Raw genomic sequence first — 15,261 nt, 5'->3', positions numbered from 1 at the left:
ATTCAAAATTGTAATATTAATAACACAAGTGCCTATCACCCAATGACCCGGGGCGCTAACTGGCCACTCTGTTAAAAAAATAATTATTAAAATAACACAAGCGCCTATCACCTCATGACACGGGGCGCTTACTGGCCACTCTTTTAAATAAATAATTATTAAAATAACACAAGCACCTATCACCCAATGACCCGGGGCGCTTACTGGCCACTCTGTTAAAGAAATAATTATTAAAATAACACAAGCGCCTATAACCTCATGACACGGGGCACTTACTAGTCACTCTGTTAAATAAATAATTATTAATAACACAAGCGCCTATCACCCAATGACCCGGGGCGCTTACTGGCCACTCTGTTAAAGAAATAATTGTTAAAATAACACAAGCGCCTATCACCTCATGACACGGGGCGCTTACTAGTCACTCTGTTAAATAAATAATTATTAATAACACAAGCGCCTATCACCCAATGACCCGGGGCGCTTACTGGCCACTCTTTTAAATAAATAATTATTAGAATAACACAAGCACCTATCACCCAATGACCCGGGGCGCTTGCTGGCAACTCTGTTAAATAAATAATTATTAATAAATAACACAAGCGCCTGTCACCGTATAACCTGGGGCGCTAATTGCAAATCAAGTAAATAAATAATTATTAATAAATATGTCAAGCACCTTTTTCCTGATGATCCAGGACACTTATTTGCAACACTATTAAATAATAAAAAGTTGATCGATAACATATGTAAACATATCACAACTTTGATTGCCTATCTAGTACCACAAAGATCTTTTTAAATGGCGCTCTTATAATTTCTCGATAATTTATTATTCAATAGTAGCCAATAAGCGCCCCGGGTCATAAGGTGATAGGCGCTTGTGTTATTTTAATGATTATTTATTTAAAAGAGTGGCCAGTAAGCACCCCGGGTCATGAGGTAATAGGCGCTTGTGTTATTTTAATGATTATTTATTTAAAAGAGTGGCCAGTAAGCGCCCCGGGTCATTGGGTGATAGGCACTTGTGTTATTAATAATTATTTATTTAACAGAGTTGCCAGTAAGCGCTCAAAGTCACTGAGTGATAGGCGCTTGTGTTATTTTAATAGTTATTTATTTAACAGAGTTGCCAGTAAGCGCTCGAAGTCACTGAGTGATAGGCGCTTGTGTTATTTTAATAATTATTTATTTAACAGAGCTGCCAGTGAGCGCTCGAAGTCGCTGAGTGATAGGTGCTTGTGTTATTTTGATAATTATTTATTTAAAAGAGTGGCCAGTAAGCGCCCCGGGTCATTGGGTGATAGGCGCTTGTGTTATTAATAATTATTTTTTTAACAGAGTTGCCAGTAAGCGCTCGAAGTCACTGAGTGATAGGCGCTTGTGTTATTTTAATAATTATTTATTTAACAGAGTTGCCAGTAAGCGCTCGAAGTCACTGAGTGATAGGCGCTTGTGTTATTTTAATAATTATTTATTTAACAGAGTTGCCAGTAAGCGCTCGAAGTCACTGAGTGATAGGCGCTTGTGTTATTTTAATAATTATTTATTTAACAGAGTGACTTGTAAGCGCCCCGTGTTATGAGGTGATAGGCGCTTGTGTTATTTTAACAATTATTTCTTTAACAGAGTGGCCAGTAAGCGCCCCGGGTCATTGGGTGATAGGTGCTTGTGTTATTTTAATAATTATTTATTTAAAAGAGTGGCCAGTAAGCGCCCCGGGTCATTGGGTGATAGGCGCTTGTGTTATTAATAATTATTTATTTAACAGAGTGACTAGTAAGCGCCCCGTGTCATGAGGTTATAGGCGCTTGTGTTATTTTAATAATTATTTATTTAACAGAGTGGCCAGTAAGCGCCCCGGGTCATTGGGTGATAGGTGCTTGTGTTATTTTAATAATTATTTATTTAAAAGAGTGGCCAGTAAGCGCCCCGTGTCATGAGGTGATAGGCGCTTGTGTTATTTTAATAATTATTTCTTTAACAGAGTGGCCAGTTAGCGCCCCGGGTCATTGGGTGATAGGCACTTGTGTTATTAATATTACAATTTTGAATTTTCGCGTGTCTTTGGCAATGCCCCTTCACTGCTGAGTTGTCTGCTCGATGGAACATTCTCCCTAGATCGTATAGCTATATATACGATCTAGGGAAAAAGTTCCGATATTGAATCCGCCTAACCCAACGCTGGTACACTAAAGTGCAGGCCCTAGTTTCTCAAGTGGAGTAAGCAGAGTTCGGTCAGACATGCCCGGGACCAAGCCCACGGAAAAGTCCCTAGCGTTCTAGCAGACAAAATGTGCGTGTGTTGATGTGTATACTGTGATACTGTCAGATGCATGTATCATTGTTTGGACTGTAAAGATGTAGTCTTGTTCTAGTTAATACATTTTAAAGTGAGGCAAATACATATATTTGGTTTTGGGTTTTGGCTAAATTGCCGCTAATAAAAATTAAGATGTATAAGGCATTCAGGAAAGTTTTGTTTGTTGTTAGTTGTTCTCAGCTAAGTTAATTTTTCCCATTGCAGGTTTAACATTTTCTAAAGTGTTGAAGCCAATAAATCGTGAGCAGCTCAAGGTGCATAGAGAATTGTTTACATCTACTTGTCACATGCAAAATGAACACCGCACATGTTAGACTAGGCTTTCTGTGGGCTGAGGAACGTGTCACCATGCTACAACTCACTAACGATCAATACCTTCGATAAGGTGTTAATAACTTCTAATATTGAGGAATAGCTTTTAGGGTTGTCTTCCATAACTTTGTACTTATAAAAACAGAATAAGGTGAGTCACTCTTGCTTTTTTATTTTGTGATTAGAGAGCAGTTTAATAAGCTTTTTATCATTGTAGGCTTAACAAATTAGAGTTCATCGTATTACCATTTTTACACTCAAGATGAGTGTTGGTGTCGTACAAGTCATATTTAAAGGAATTCTCCTAAAACTGGCCTACTTACCACTGGCTAAAACATTATTTCTCAAATCACATGCTGGTATGAAGAGCTATTTTCCAAATCAACTAATTGCTCCTGTATCTCTTTAGAAGCATGTTAGACGAGACCAATATCAGGGCAAGTTTTCTGAACAGCAATATCTCATTTAAAGGCAGTGTTACTTTGAATGCCAAATTATTTGGAAATAGGGATTCCTATTTAGGCATTACTCAACATCGCTAGAGGTTTCAGTGATGATTGATCTCTTAGATCATAATTTCGTGGTTCTTTCATGACACTGGTTTAATTACTTCAAATCCCCATCTCTTGACAAGAAACGGATTTCTACATACTGATACGTACTTGGTAGTTTGTGTTCATGTAACTATGATTACTTGTATCGCTTCCTTGCTTATCAATATTAAACATTGGAATTCGAATGCTCTACCTTTTCATTATTGCATGCTTTACACTTACTAATGCATCTATTATTACGGTTCTAATCAAGGTGATTTATGTCATGGCACCATCATATAAGAGAAATTTAAGAAGATCCATACAAGTGGTCCTTGAAAGCTGGTGTCTATTGTATGCACACCAGGAGCCAGTGACAGCTGTTTGTCTGATCTCTTTGTAGTGTACATAATTGCTCATTGTGCACATCAAGATTGCCATCGACAAGTTCTTTGCACAACTATAACAACTAGGTGCGAAAGTACTGAAGAGTACGATGTAATCAGATGAAAATATTTTCCATCCATGACCAGTTAGTTGCCAAAGAATGACATCAATGTTCAAACTTTCTGACATACTTTACTTTATTCCAACAATACAAACAAGGGATATTAATCCAAAACTGAGTACAAATAGAAGAACAAACACTGGTATGCCTAACTTTTAAATATTTTATTTTTTATTTTTGTTATCTTATTTTGTTACAGTTCTAGATAATCATGGTGAGCATTTATGCACATACAGTGGACTACATATGCAACAATGGTTGAGTACAGTAAATATAAACTCTCAGTTTGCTAACTTAAATCAAAAATATTTGTAGGTAAGGTTGTATAATGCAAAATTAAATTGATGTACAAACAATAAATGTAACATCTTTCATAATAATTCTTTGCCCCAAAAGATCAAATACAATAAGATTGATTTAGTAACATCTTTCAGTAATTTTGGTTGTGAAATAATACAAGGGTCAGTAAAAATTTATTTTTTTTGTTTACTTACAAACTTGATTTGGATATCAGTTCCTCCAAAACCCATGTTCATTATAAGGATGACATACTGAAATTACAAAAACAAAAATTTGTAAAGGTCGTCCAGAAGTCCGTCAATTTAATATTAATAGAGCAAGGTACCAACTAAAAAACTTTTTAAGTATGAAAGAATAAAAGCAATACAAATAAAATCAATACATTATTTGACATGATATTGAACTTTTACTATGATTAGATAGGCTTTTATACACATTTGCACCATTTCTAGTTTAAATTGTTTTTACAATGCTTAAAATGTGGCATAGTTTTGTTAATTATTTTCCCCCTGTGTACTTATACTTAATAATGTGTAAATAAAATAAATAAAAATAAAAAGAAATTTTTTAAAATTCATTACTGCACATATTATTTAAGAAGGGCTACATTAAATATGGTTCAAACTAAACATCTCTATCCGTATACGTATGAAGTACGTATATTGTACTTTGCAAGAAAATTAAATTAATCTGATATTATAATATACTATAATGAAAACTGACAACAAAAATAACAAAATTAACATACATTTATTTTGAAAAATTTTATTCGCTTTAGAATACGTTACATAATAATATCGCAAATACCATGTTATGTTTTTGTTTTTTATCGTCTTTCACTATGCTTGCCTTCTCTTGTTTTCAAATTCTTATTATCTGTATGTGACTCTATACCTTTATTAATATCATAGCTTTTCTTCTCACTCCTCTGTCTATTTTCCTTACCACCTACATCGTATCTTTGTTCTCGATTATTTTCAAGCCGCCTTTTAACGTCACTTTCGCTTCTTTGACCTCCTCTGTTTTCTCTTTGTTCTCTATTTTCGTTATACCCTCCTCGATTTTGCCAACCTCCTCGATGTTGCCCACTTCCTCGATTTTGCCCACCTCCTTGATATCGCCCACCTCCTTGATTTTGCCTACCTTCTTGTCGACCTCCATTCACTCTATTTCCTTGCCAACCGCCGCGCCTGCCAAAATCTCTCCTTTGATTGTGGAACCCTACAACCATATAACATTCAATCATTTATGTATTTATTTAAATAAAGTTAGGCATCTGCAATGAATGAAATCTCTGCAAGATATCTATCGTTTGCATCGTACCAATTTGCTGGTTACACCTTCTTGACATGTGGATGATTCCAAAGAGCTCCTTCCAGTTTTCTAAACGTTCTTTCATCATGGCAACTTTTTTCTTATGTCTTACTTGTCTGCCTGCTCTGCGCCTATTATTTTTTCTCGTTTCTAAAAAAAAAAAAAAAAAATTTATTATGGTAATAGTAATTCTTCATGCTACAAAACTCTTCATTGGTAAGTATATATTAGTAAAACGACCTTATGATTGCAAAAATTTTTTACTACACTATACCGCCACTAGAGAGTGCAGGAGAGCCATTTCATTTCTGCGATAAGAACGATGCCGTTCTATTTCGACGCGCAAAAGGTTACCGTTTCATTTCTGCTCCATGAAAGGTGCTACTTAATTTTTTTTCAAAAAATTTGGCTGAAGAATAGTGTGATTATATTTTCTTTTTATTTAAATTTTTTTTTTCATTTGTATGAACAACCAACCTGCACTTTCTCTGACTTCAAAGTATATTGGTATTTGCTAATGTTTTTTTTTTTACTGTAAAAATCTGCGCATCCAAACAAATTTGTAAGATAAGTCAGGATTTTCAGACCTTAAAATAATACATAACAAATCAAGTTAAAATTACTTACAATTACGTCCAATTTCAATGGTTATTAATTTTTTACTATTTTGTTTTTTGAATCTAACAACTTATATCAAATTATAATGACCGAATAAAATTTCTAGAATTATTATGTAAAAATATTATCTACAAAACGGTTTACTCTACAGACGACTTGTGACTTTCATCTGATACTGGTCTTTTTTATTGAATCAATCATTGCGTGGTGTATTTTTAATTCTTCTCATATTTGAGCATTGTCTAATCACAATAGTTACGTCTAAACTAAACTAAATCCACTTAGTCAAAAACAGAATTCGCGGTTGCCAATAATTGACTGGCCTTCATGGGGTTAAATACTGACAAGGCCGCTTGATAGATCATTATTGAACTATGTAATGACATATTTTTTTAAATACTATGTACTTTTTGTAGTTTTTGATGCCATATTATCACAGAATACCTTATAACCATGATTCTAAAAACTATTATTTAATTTTTACATAATATTATTTTCTTTTATCGTTTTCCAGTTTTTGGTATCACCTCTTTGTAAATATATGTACCTTCAAATGCACATAATTCCGTAGATGCGGAAATTCTGATACTTAGATATTCTTCCAAGATAATACTAAATAAGTTACTGTGGGAATCATAAGTATAATTTACTTTTTCGCAAAAAATGTGAAAAGAATTGTATTTGTATTTTAGTTAAAAATATTTTACAGTATATTTGTCTATAGATTGGTCAGTGAATAGAAGATGGTGGTCAAAAAACTGGTTTGATTACCCTAAGTTGTACTTTCAGTTATGCGAATATTTCTTTCGATACGAAATTGTAACATAATACAAATTTTTTAGCAATTTCCAGATCATACGTTCTTACTCGTAAGTAGTTGAACACTTACCTGCACCATAGTTTGGAACTACGATTCCACCGCAACCGCTGTTTCCTACAAAATGCAATACCACCAATATAGATTTTTAAATTATTATTTATATAGCAGAACTTAGGAATAAAAGTTACATACTCTTCGACTGATAAAAATTTTTTTTTTAAACTGTTTTCACTGTTTAGCAAAAAAAATGTAAAGTTACGAATTATTCAGTATGCAACTTTGCACTTTCCAAAAGCCTTCGCATATCAGAAAAAAAATTAATCTTCGTTCGACTATTTACAACTTCAAGCGCTAATTATTAAAAATATCTATACTGATGAATGTACACACAGTATGTAACACAGAATTCCTGTAGATTTAAGTACCACATAAAACACCTTTCGCTAGCACGAATCAGATACATAAAAATTTTATGAGTCAGAATTCATTATTTGGGACGAAGCTTTTATGATACTAAAAAACCACTACAAATCGCAGCATATATTTTGGTTTGTTATTTTACAAAATCGTTTATAAATTTAAAAAACGAACCATTACCTTGGATCCCTACAGTGCTAATCTGTTCAGAATTGCACAAGCTTCAATGGTATGTGCCGCTTGTTCCGGAGAAACTCATAAACTGTTTATTTTTAATACAGGAAGTGAAAAAATTTTGTGCTTATGAAAAATACTTCAGTAAGCATTAGTATCTTGTGCTCGTTTTAAAAAATAAACAGTTTCAAGAACTTGTCTGTAATAAGCAACAAATAGCATTGAAGCTCGTGCAACCCTAAATAGATTAGCACTTGAGGACCCCAAGGTAATGGGTCCCTTTTCAAGTTATAAACAATTTTGTGAACAAAAAGAACCAAAAGCACATGCTGAAGCGCAGTGTAGCACAATACTCTTCTACGAAATTGCTGCTGAAATGTATTCCTCCCAATATTTTGAGCTAAAATGTTTGTACACACAATTTCAAAAGGTAAATAAAAAATTTAGATTTCCAACAACTAGTAACACACTTTTATCGATCAAAGTTGTCATTTTAAGGTTAAATTATGTTCTGAAAACGCCATCCAATTAATGTGATAAAAAAAAAAAAAAACACGGTGTACTTATTTATTTCTTAAACCTGGCCCTCAATGGATCAACAATTACTTTCAAACCTTACGATCGAAGGGCACTGATAAAATTCAATCATTCTATAATAAATTATTTATAGTAAATAAAATTATGTAGTATATTAATTGTAAGATAATAATACAAAAGTTTGATAATCGATTAAAAACAATCTAAATCGATGGTGATAAGCAGAAAAAATTGATTTTTTCTAGAAGTATTCATAATTAGAAAAAAAAATGAAGAAGCCAAGTTTTATGAAAAATAACATACTCAATTATGAGATACGACTGATTTAACGTATTAGGACTAATATCCCTTCATACATCTCCAACGATTTTCATTTATTTGAATCAAAGTAAAATTTTGTGGTGGTAAAATTTCAGATTCTCGTACATGCAATATCCCAATGTTAAAAAAAAATGATGTAAATTCAATTAAAAAAACAAACAAATTTATTAAAAAAATCAATTTTTTATGATTCATAGCATGAATACCACAAAAAGTGATGAATTAAATAAAACATATATTGTGAAAGTGGTAGGTATTTCAAAACAAGATAGATACACCAAGTTTTATATAAATTAGCTGCAAAAATCCGGAGGAAATGCGGTATACTCGATTACACCTATACGCACTTATACACCCATGCACAACCATATCCATAGTTATTCAATAATCTCAAATTAACACTAATGAGTTTACGAAAATTTTGAAAAAATTATATCTTGTATTAAGTAAGCTGAAGAATTAGAAAAAAAGTTGTGTCAAGCAACAAATGTAACTTTGTATTTCTCAAAAACAAAATTTTATGAACCCAGATCGGCAAGATACACGTAGGAGCAAAACCGAATTATGAGATATGACAGACAGATAGACATACATACATGCATATATACATACTTACACACGGATACTTTTTTTTATAGAACTCAAAAAAATTTTATTTTTCTCTAGGCTCTTAGAAGTAGCATGTATGTACCGTCACGTTACAATTTCCAAAAATGTTGGTGATGATTACTTAACGGTAATTGTGTTACTTCTAAGGACAGTTGCATATAATTAACTGTACATTTTTAAATAATGACCTATGTATATCGGAAAAAATACAACAACCATTTCTACCATATTTTCATGAATCTGTTCGTTAGGGAGTTTCATATTTTATACAAAAAAAAAAAATTTATAATAATTTTTTAGTTTCTTGTAAACGTTCAACGATGGACAGACTATATGTTAAGAAGTAAAGTACCAAGTATCGTAAAAAATAATTATTTCATTGATTTTTCCATTCAACATAAATGTGACTTATCAGTTTTAAAAGTCACTTAAAAAATTTTTTTTTCGTTCGATTGTAATTAGTAAATACTTATTTTTGTCCTTGAATGAATACTCTTACAACTGTACCGATCCAAGAATTCGAAATCTTAAATATGAAAGAAATTTAAGTGTAATTGCTTATTGCTGCATAAATACAAACTCATATTAATCATAGAAAATTTTTTAAACTTTCGATATTTTGAAAACTTAAATCTGTAAAGTTGTAATGATATGATGAAAAAAATAGGTTTCGAAAACTCAGAACGGAATATAAATAAAAATGTTATTATGTTTTAAACCACCGTTTGATAACGGATAAAGAAGTAAACACCGTTTTTCATTCTTAGCAACGTTCCAACGTTTACAAATAAAAAACTGTCGCCAATGTGCCTAAAATTTTTCATACTACATTAACCTTTGATTAGTATGTAACTATATAATTTGCAAATTAAATAATAATAATAATAATAATAATAACAATAATAATAATACTAATAAAAATAATAGTGACAGTAAATTTGCATGACAAAAAATTTATTGAATCTTTTTTAGATATAATATAAATCTTGTTCATTAAATCAACAAAAAATAATTAGGTGATGTAGAAAAGTAAAATATACTTTTTCTATCGTAAAATATGCAAAAAACAACATTTAACTTTGAAAGTCGCTATAACCTTATTAAGGTATAAAACTCAAAAATTATTCTGAAGTTATCATTGTACCCTACGAAGTAAAAATATATTTTTTTTTAATTCTAAACTTTTCATTCGTAATAGTTCAAAAACCCAGTTTTGGAAACCCAAAATATCGCTATAACATCATCCCTAATACGGTATATAATTTGGATTTAACGTATTAACTACTATAATGATACAAAAATTAAGAATTAAAGCCCTACATCATTGTTACCTAACAACGGGAAAATGATTTTATCAAAAATGTTATTTACTATATCAAAAATATTTTGTTTATAAAAATTTATTCAAATTATATATGAAGATAATCCAAAGTAGAAAATAATAGTGGTTTTCGTTGGATAAGTGCCATCGTCTTCGGGGCTATTTTGTGGCCCGAGGAACCTGCGAAGCGGCGCTTATATGGCGAATCCTATATTTACTACTGAGGGCATACCCGACCCTCTAAAACGCCCGAGGTCGAAAAAGCTCCTTTTCTGCCCACAAAAGTCATAATATTTTAATAAAGTAAAAGAAAAAATAGAAGTCATAAAAAAAATTATCTTTACGATCGTCAAAAATATGTGTTTCGTGACATTTACAGTAGAATAAGACATGTGAAAATGAAAAGGTTTGGAAAATTTTCGATTAAAACATTTGTAACTTATCTGCTTGAAAAAAAAGGAGAATTCTCGCTGGTGCAAGAAATACAAGTCACACACTACCAAAAATGTGATTTTCATCGTGAAATGTATGCGTTTTGGAAAATTTTAAGTTAATTTAAATGGTGCTGAAAAAAATTTTATTCTATTTTTTTGCCAAAAGTATGAATTTTTTTATAATGATTTCAGAGGAGAAATTGCAACATTTCCTCATTTTTAAGTATCGCATTTACTGCCCATAGAAAAGTATTTTGCCGTCCTCCGCGTTGTTGACACTCCCGTGTTTAGCTTGGGGGGAATTTCCACGCAAATGACGTTGAAATACTTTTCTAAGAAGCAGAAATGCGATTTGTAACAGTAAGGTCAATAATAAACTAGTTCTTCATACTTTTTTCAGTAGTGGCAAAATATACTATTTTTTTTTTTTAACTTTAAAAAATACTTATTTCATTGGAGCGGAAAAACTACAAGCTTAACTAAAGTTCCAACTACTAAAATTATGAGTTTTTACTGCGAAATTTTTTGCTGTGTAAGGATTTAATATTGATTGAAATAGTTCAAGAAGTAATGCTTTCTTGCATTTAATAGTTACAAGTATCGTTGATGCGAAAAAAACAACAGTCCCCTCAGCGTAAAAAAATACCGAGTTCCGATATCAGAAAAAAAAAGTTCCGACCGCGAAAGATCAAGATTTCCATAGCGAATTTTGTGCATTTCAAGACATTCAACGTTGAATAATACGGTCGATATACAAGTAATTTATTTCCCCACTTTGTAAATTGCAAGCATGATAAACAAAGTTTAAATTTTTATAAAATGCAATGTGCGTTTTCAATCATTTAGAGTAGATTATGAGTATTGAAAAATAATTTTATTTTTGTTTTAATTCTGGAAGATATATAAGTTTCATAATCACTTAAAATATAAGTTCCACGAGTTCGAAAAATTATAAGTACCACATGTGCAGAGTTTAAAGTTTTGGTAAAAAGGTCAGAACTTTCATAACACAAAATATGTATTTATAAATATTATAAGTCGTTTATAAATACTAAAGCGGATATTTTTTGGGGATTTCATTCTGAATAATATAAAACTTTTACAACCGCGAAAAAGTACAAGTACCACGAGTGCAGTCCTGATAAAAAAATTATTACTTTAATATAATGCAGAATATGCATTTTAAGGCATCAACAATCTACTGTGAATTCTTTAAAAGGTTGTTTTTTAAGGTTTTGCTGAAAAAAAAATTGACAAGTTTCGCAATCAAGGTAAAGTCTCGCAAGGGCAATAAATCATAAAACCTAATATAAAAATTTAAACTTTTAATCATACGCAATTTGCATTGTAACGAAAGTTGTAATTTTCAAAGTGCCAAAAAAAAAACTTTTTTTGACAGTTTTAATCCACTTAAAACTCCCCAGAAAAAATACTTTTCACGGTAATAATTTGGGATTTTTTTAGTCGGGACTTTTTTTTGCGCTGCTGGGGATTGTATTTTATCCCGAATATTTTAATTAACTTAAAAATCCCCAGAACGCACACATTTTGTAATAAAATTTTTAATGTTTTGTAGTGGGTACTTGTTCTTTTCCACTCCAACAAAACTAGTGTATTTCAAAGTACGAAAAAAAAATTAGTGTTTTGGACTGTTTTAATTAACTATTAGTTTCCTGAAACGCACCCATTGCATCACATTTTTTAATAGTTGTAAAAATCACATTTTTGAACATTAGTAATATACATTAAATGCTTAAAAACGCATATTGTGTTTCCTGAGAATTTTTTCTTTTTTTATCACGGCTTGTTATTCTTCACTTTCTGTGGGACTTGTATTTTTCTGTTATCACAGAACTTATAATTTTTACCATTTATAACAATAATTAAATTACACTTTTTAACTATTGTAATATTTTTATATTGTAAACTTTGATTTGTTTAATTGTTACTTGCGTTTTTTTTTGTAATTTTAGATACTATGATTTTTTTTTTAAATATTAATTTTATAGTATTGTTACCAACTTACTTATTCGCTTCTTGTTTGATACAAATAAATAATGATTGTTAGTAAAGAAAATTAAAAATAAAAATAAAATAATGTACAAAAAAATCTGCTGATTGTTAAGTATCACAAATCAGCTAACTTAACTGTTATCAGAGCACGAAACTTATGAATTTTGCTATTTGTAATTTTTTAAATATCCTAGTTTTTACCTCTCTCATTTTACTGTAAATATACCAGAACACATAGTTTTGATGATGGCAAAAAAAAAAATTTTCCATCTGGACTTGAAAATTTTGACACTTACGGCACTACAACTTTTTGTCAGCGCTTAGAAGTTGTAATTTTTTCTGTTGAAAATTTTCTAAACCTCATCTCAATTTTCCCCCCTTCATTCTACTGTAAGTCTCAGAATATATAAAGTTGTGATACTAGCAAAAAAAATTTTTTCCTTTGAGACTTGTATTTTTCGCACTGATGGGTCTTAGATTTTTTCGCAGTCAAAAAATCTGCTGACGATTTGGCATCTGAAATCAGCTGATCTTTTTTAGCAGTGGTATTCCAGACAGTGTCTATTCGGACACGTTCCGTGTATATTCCGTGAAATAGTTCGTGTACACTCCGTGTAGACAACATCTAGATGGCGTGCCTTTCCGTTATCTTCCGTAATCTTTCCGTAAAAATCGTTGTCTACAATACCTCACGTAGTTTCTAGTGGAAACAAAATTCCGTATACTTCCGTGAGGAAAAAAAAAGTTGTCCCTATCAATCCGTGAAGGCAATACCAAGTCCGTAACGATCCGTAAAAGAAAAAACAAAGTTTGTAACGGTCCGTGAGGACAACGCCAAGTTCGTAATGGTCCGTGAGGACAAAGCCAAGTTCGTAATGGTCGTATAAATCCATTACGAACTTGGCTTTGTCCTCACGGACCGTTACGTACTTGGTTTTATACTCACGGACCATTACGAACTTGGCTTTGTTCTCACGGACCATTACGAACTTGGCTTTGTCCTCACGCACCGTTACGTACTTGGCTTTTATACTCACGGACCATTACGAACTTGGCTTTGTTCTCACGGACCATTACGAACTTGGCTTTGTCCTCACGGACCGTTACGAACTTTGTTTTTTCTCTTACGGATCGTTACGGACTTGGTATTGCCTTCACGGATTGATAGGGACAACTTTTTTTTTCCTCACGGAAGTATACGGAGTTTTGTTTCCACTAGAAACTACGTGAGGTATTGTAGACAACGATTTTTACGGAAAAATTACGGAAGATAACGGAAAGGCACGCCATCTAGATGTTGTCTACACGGAGTGTATACGGACTATTTTACGGAGTATACACGGAACGCACGGAATATACACGGAACGTGTCCGAATAGACACTATCGGCTTTCCACGCCGTTACGTAGGTGATAAAAATGAAATTTTAAACCCAAGGTCATTAAAATCGATCGACGATTTTTAGAGTGAGTATGACTGCTTTATAAGATTGTACTCATGGAAAAGCTATATGTATTATCGATTTTAGTAGTTGTTGTGCGAGTGATATGTGTGTATGCATGAGTGTGTGTATATGTATATATATGCGGTCGAAAATTTCTCTATTCTAACAAAAAAGGCTTAGATAATTGATAACAATGCGAACGAGCGAGTTAAGTTCGTCGAAGGGCCATTTCGTGTCAGTAACTACAGTAAGGCTGTGAATGTATGTGTATATATATGCGGTTGACAATTACTCTCTCATAAATGACGAGATAAAATTATTGTTAACAATACGAATGAACGAGTGAAGCTCGTGAAAGTGCCATTGGGATTGTGATTCTGTATGAGCATGTATATTGTATATATACACCTACATAATATTTTGTCGCTACTTTACGTATGATGTCGTATGTTTAGATTATTGTTTAAAACGCGATTGATGGACCGAAGCGGATAAAATGTATGTATATACGTCTATGTTGGAATTAAATTCTATATTAGGTTTTCCTACAGTCATTATTCGTAATTATTATAAAATAATAAAGAGTACTTAAGAAGCAGGAATTGTCAGCGTAAAAAGTAAACAACTCACCGATGCAGAAATTATACCTGTTGAACAGCGTGCACGGCTGCGTCTTCAAAATAATGGTTGATGATGGCCGTTGAAAATCTCGTGCAAACTTGTATAAAAAAATTTATGTTACTTACACAAGAAACTGTTTGAGTGCATATCAAGGATTACAGTAGACGTACCTTTTCTTGTGATAATGAAACAGGTATAAATATTAAAATCTCTAAATCTGTAAGATAAAAATTCTCGCCATATTTGTAGCCAAAAAATTCTTTTTGCAAGACTGACACTTAGCTTCCAGGAAAAAAGGCACAATGCCGAGCTTTTGAAAGTAGAGAGTACTGAGAGAAACACAAATAAGGTGTGTTTCCTTGCACGCGACTATATGTGTGGCGCCATCCACCGGCCAAAGCTCAAATCAAGCTTCTCGGCGGAAGCAACAGCTTATCCCGCGCACGGACTAGCTGCGCGCGCCACCTCCTCTCTCTCGACTCAAGACAGCGCCTACCGTAAGGTAGCGAACGCTGCTTGAGAGACGACGCTCGACCAGCAACGACGACGGCACGCGCCTCGTCCACGAGCAGCGAACAGTTTAACAAAGTGCAGTCTCTTCTTGTTTCATAATAAATAAAGTCAAATTACTCTTAACCCGTTC

The 15,261-nt window shown here is 32.4% G+C and overlaps 1 protein-coding gene and 1 long non-coding RNA gene across 3 annotated transcripts; one reads left to right on the top strand and one right to left on the bottom strand.

Moving 5' to 3' along the window:
* The first annotated feature begins 2,333 nt into the window (after positions 1-2,333).
* Positions 2,334-4,436, top strand: LOC149375483 (uncharacterized). Of its 2 annotated transcripts, none has more exons than XR_016293699.1 (5): positions 2,334-2,393; positions 2,528-2,786; positions 2,853-3,300; positions 3,443-3,818; positions 3,876-4,436. It is a non-coding gene; the product is annotated as an uncharacterized LOC149375483 (long non-coding RNA). The 2 variants fall into 2 exon arrangements; XR_016293698.1 differs by having other exon boundaries at positions 2,853-3,315.
* Positions 4,437-4,764: 328 nt separating this feature from the next.
* On the bottom strand, positions 4,765-14,847 carry LOC149375482 (uncharacterized). Its single transcript, XM_089598642.1, has 5 exons — positions 14,789-14,847; positions 14,628-14,715; positions 6,798-6,842; positions 5,300-5,440; positions 4,765-5,197 (listed from the first exon to the last, which is right to left on the bottom strand). Exons 4-5 carry the CDS (start codon positions 5,376-5,378, stop codon positions 4,803-4,805), a joined length of 474 nt encoding a protein of 157 aa, XP_089454768.1. The 5' UTR covers positions 5,379-5,440; positions 6,798-6,842; positions 14,628-14,715; positions 14,789-14,847; the 3' UTR covers positions 4,765-4,802.
* Positions 14,848-15,261: the final 414 nt, after the last annotated feature.

Source organism: Copidosoma floridanum, unplaced genomic scaffold, assembly GCF_036245765.1.
Source record: "Copidosoma floridanum isolate Cflo_tuat_1 unplaced genomic scaffold, Cflo_Japanese_pri ptg000006l, whole genome shotgun sequence".
Taxonomy (NCBI): domain Eukaryota; kingdom Metazoa; phylum Arthropoda; class Insecta; order Hymenoptera; family Encyrtidae; genus Copidosoma; species Copidosoma floridanum.
The sequence above is the reverse complement of the archived record's forward strand: the minus strand, read 5'-3'. Positions and strand labels throughout refer to the sequence as shown.

Bases quoted from the DNA above. Each gene is read 5' to 3' on its own strand.
- LOC149375482 (XM_089598642.1), bottom strand. From the start codon at position 5,378: ATGATGAAAGAACGTTTAGAAAACTGGAAGGAGCTCTTTGGAATCATC. The intron at 5,198-5,299 runs GTACGATGCAAA...ATATGGTTGTAG, and splicing joins AAGGTGTAACCAGCAAATTG to GGTTCCACAATCAAAGGAGA.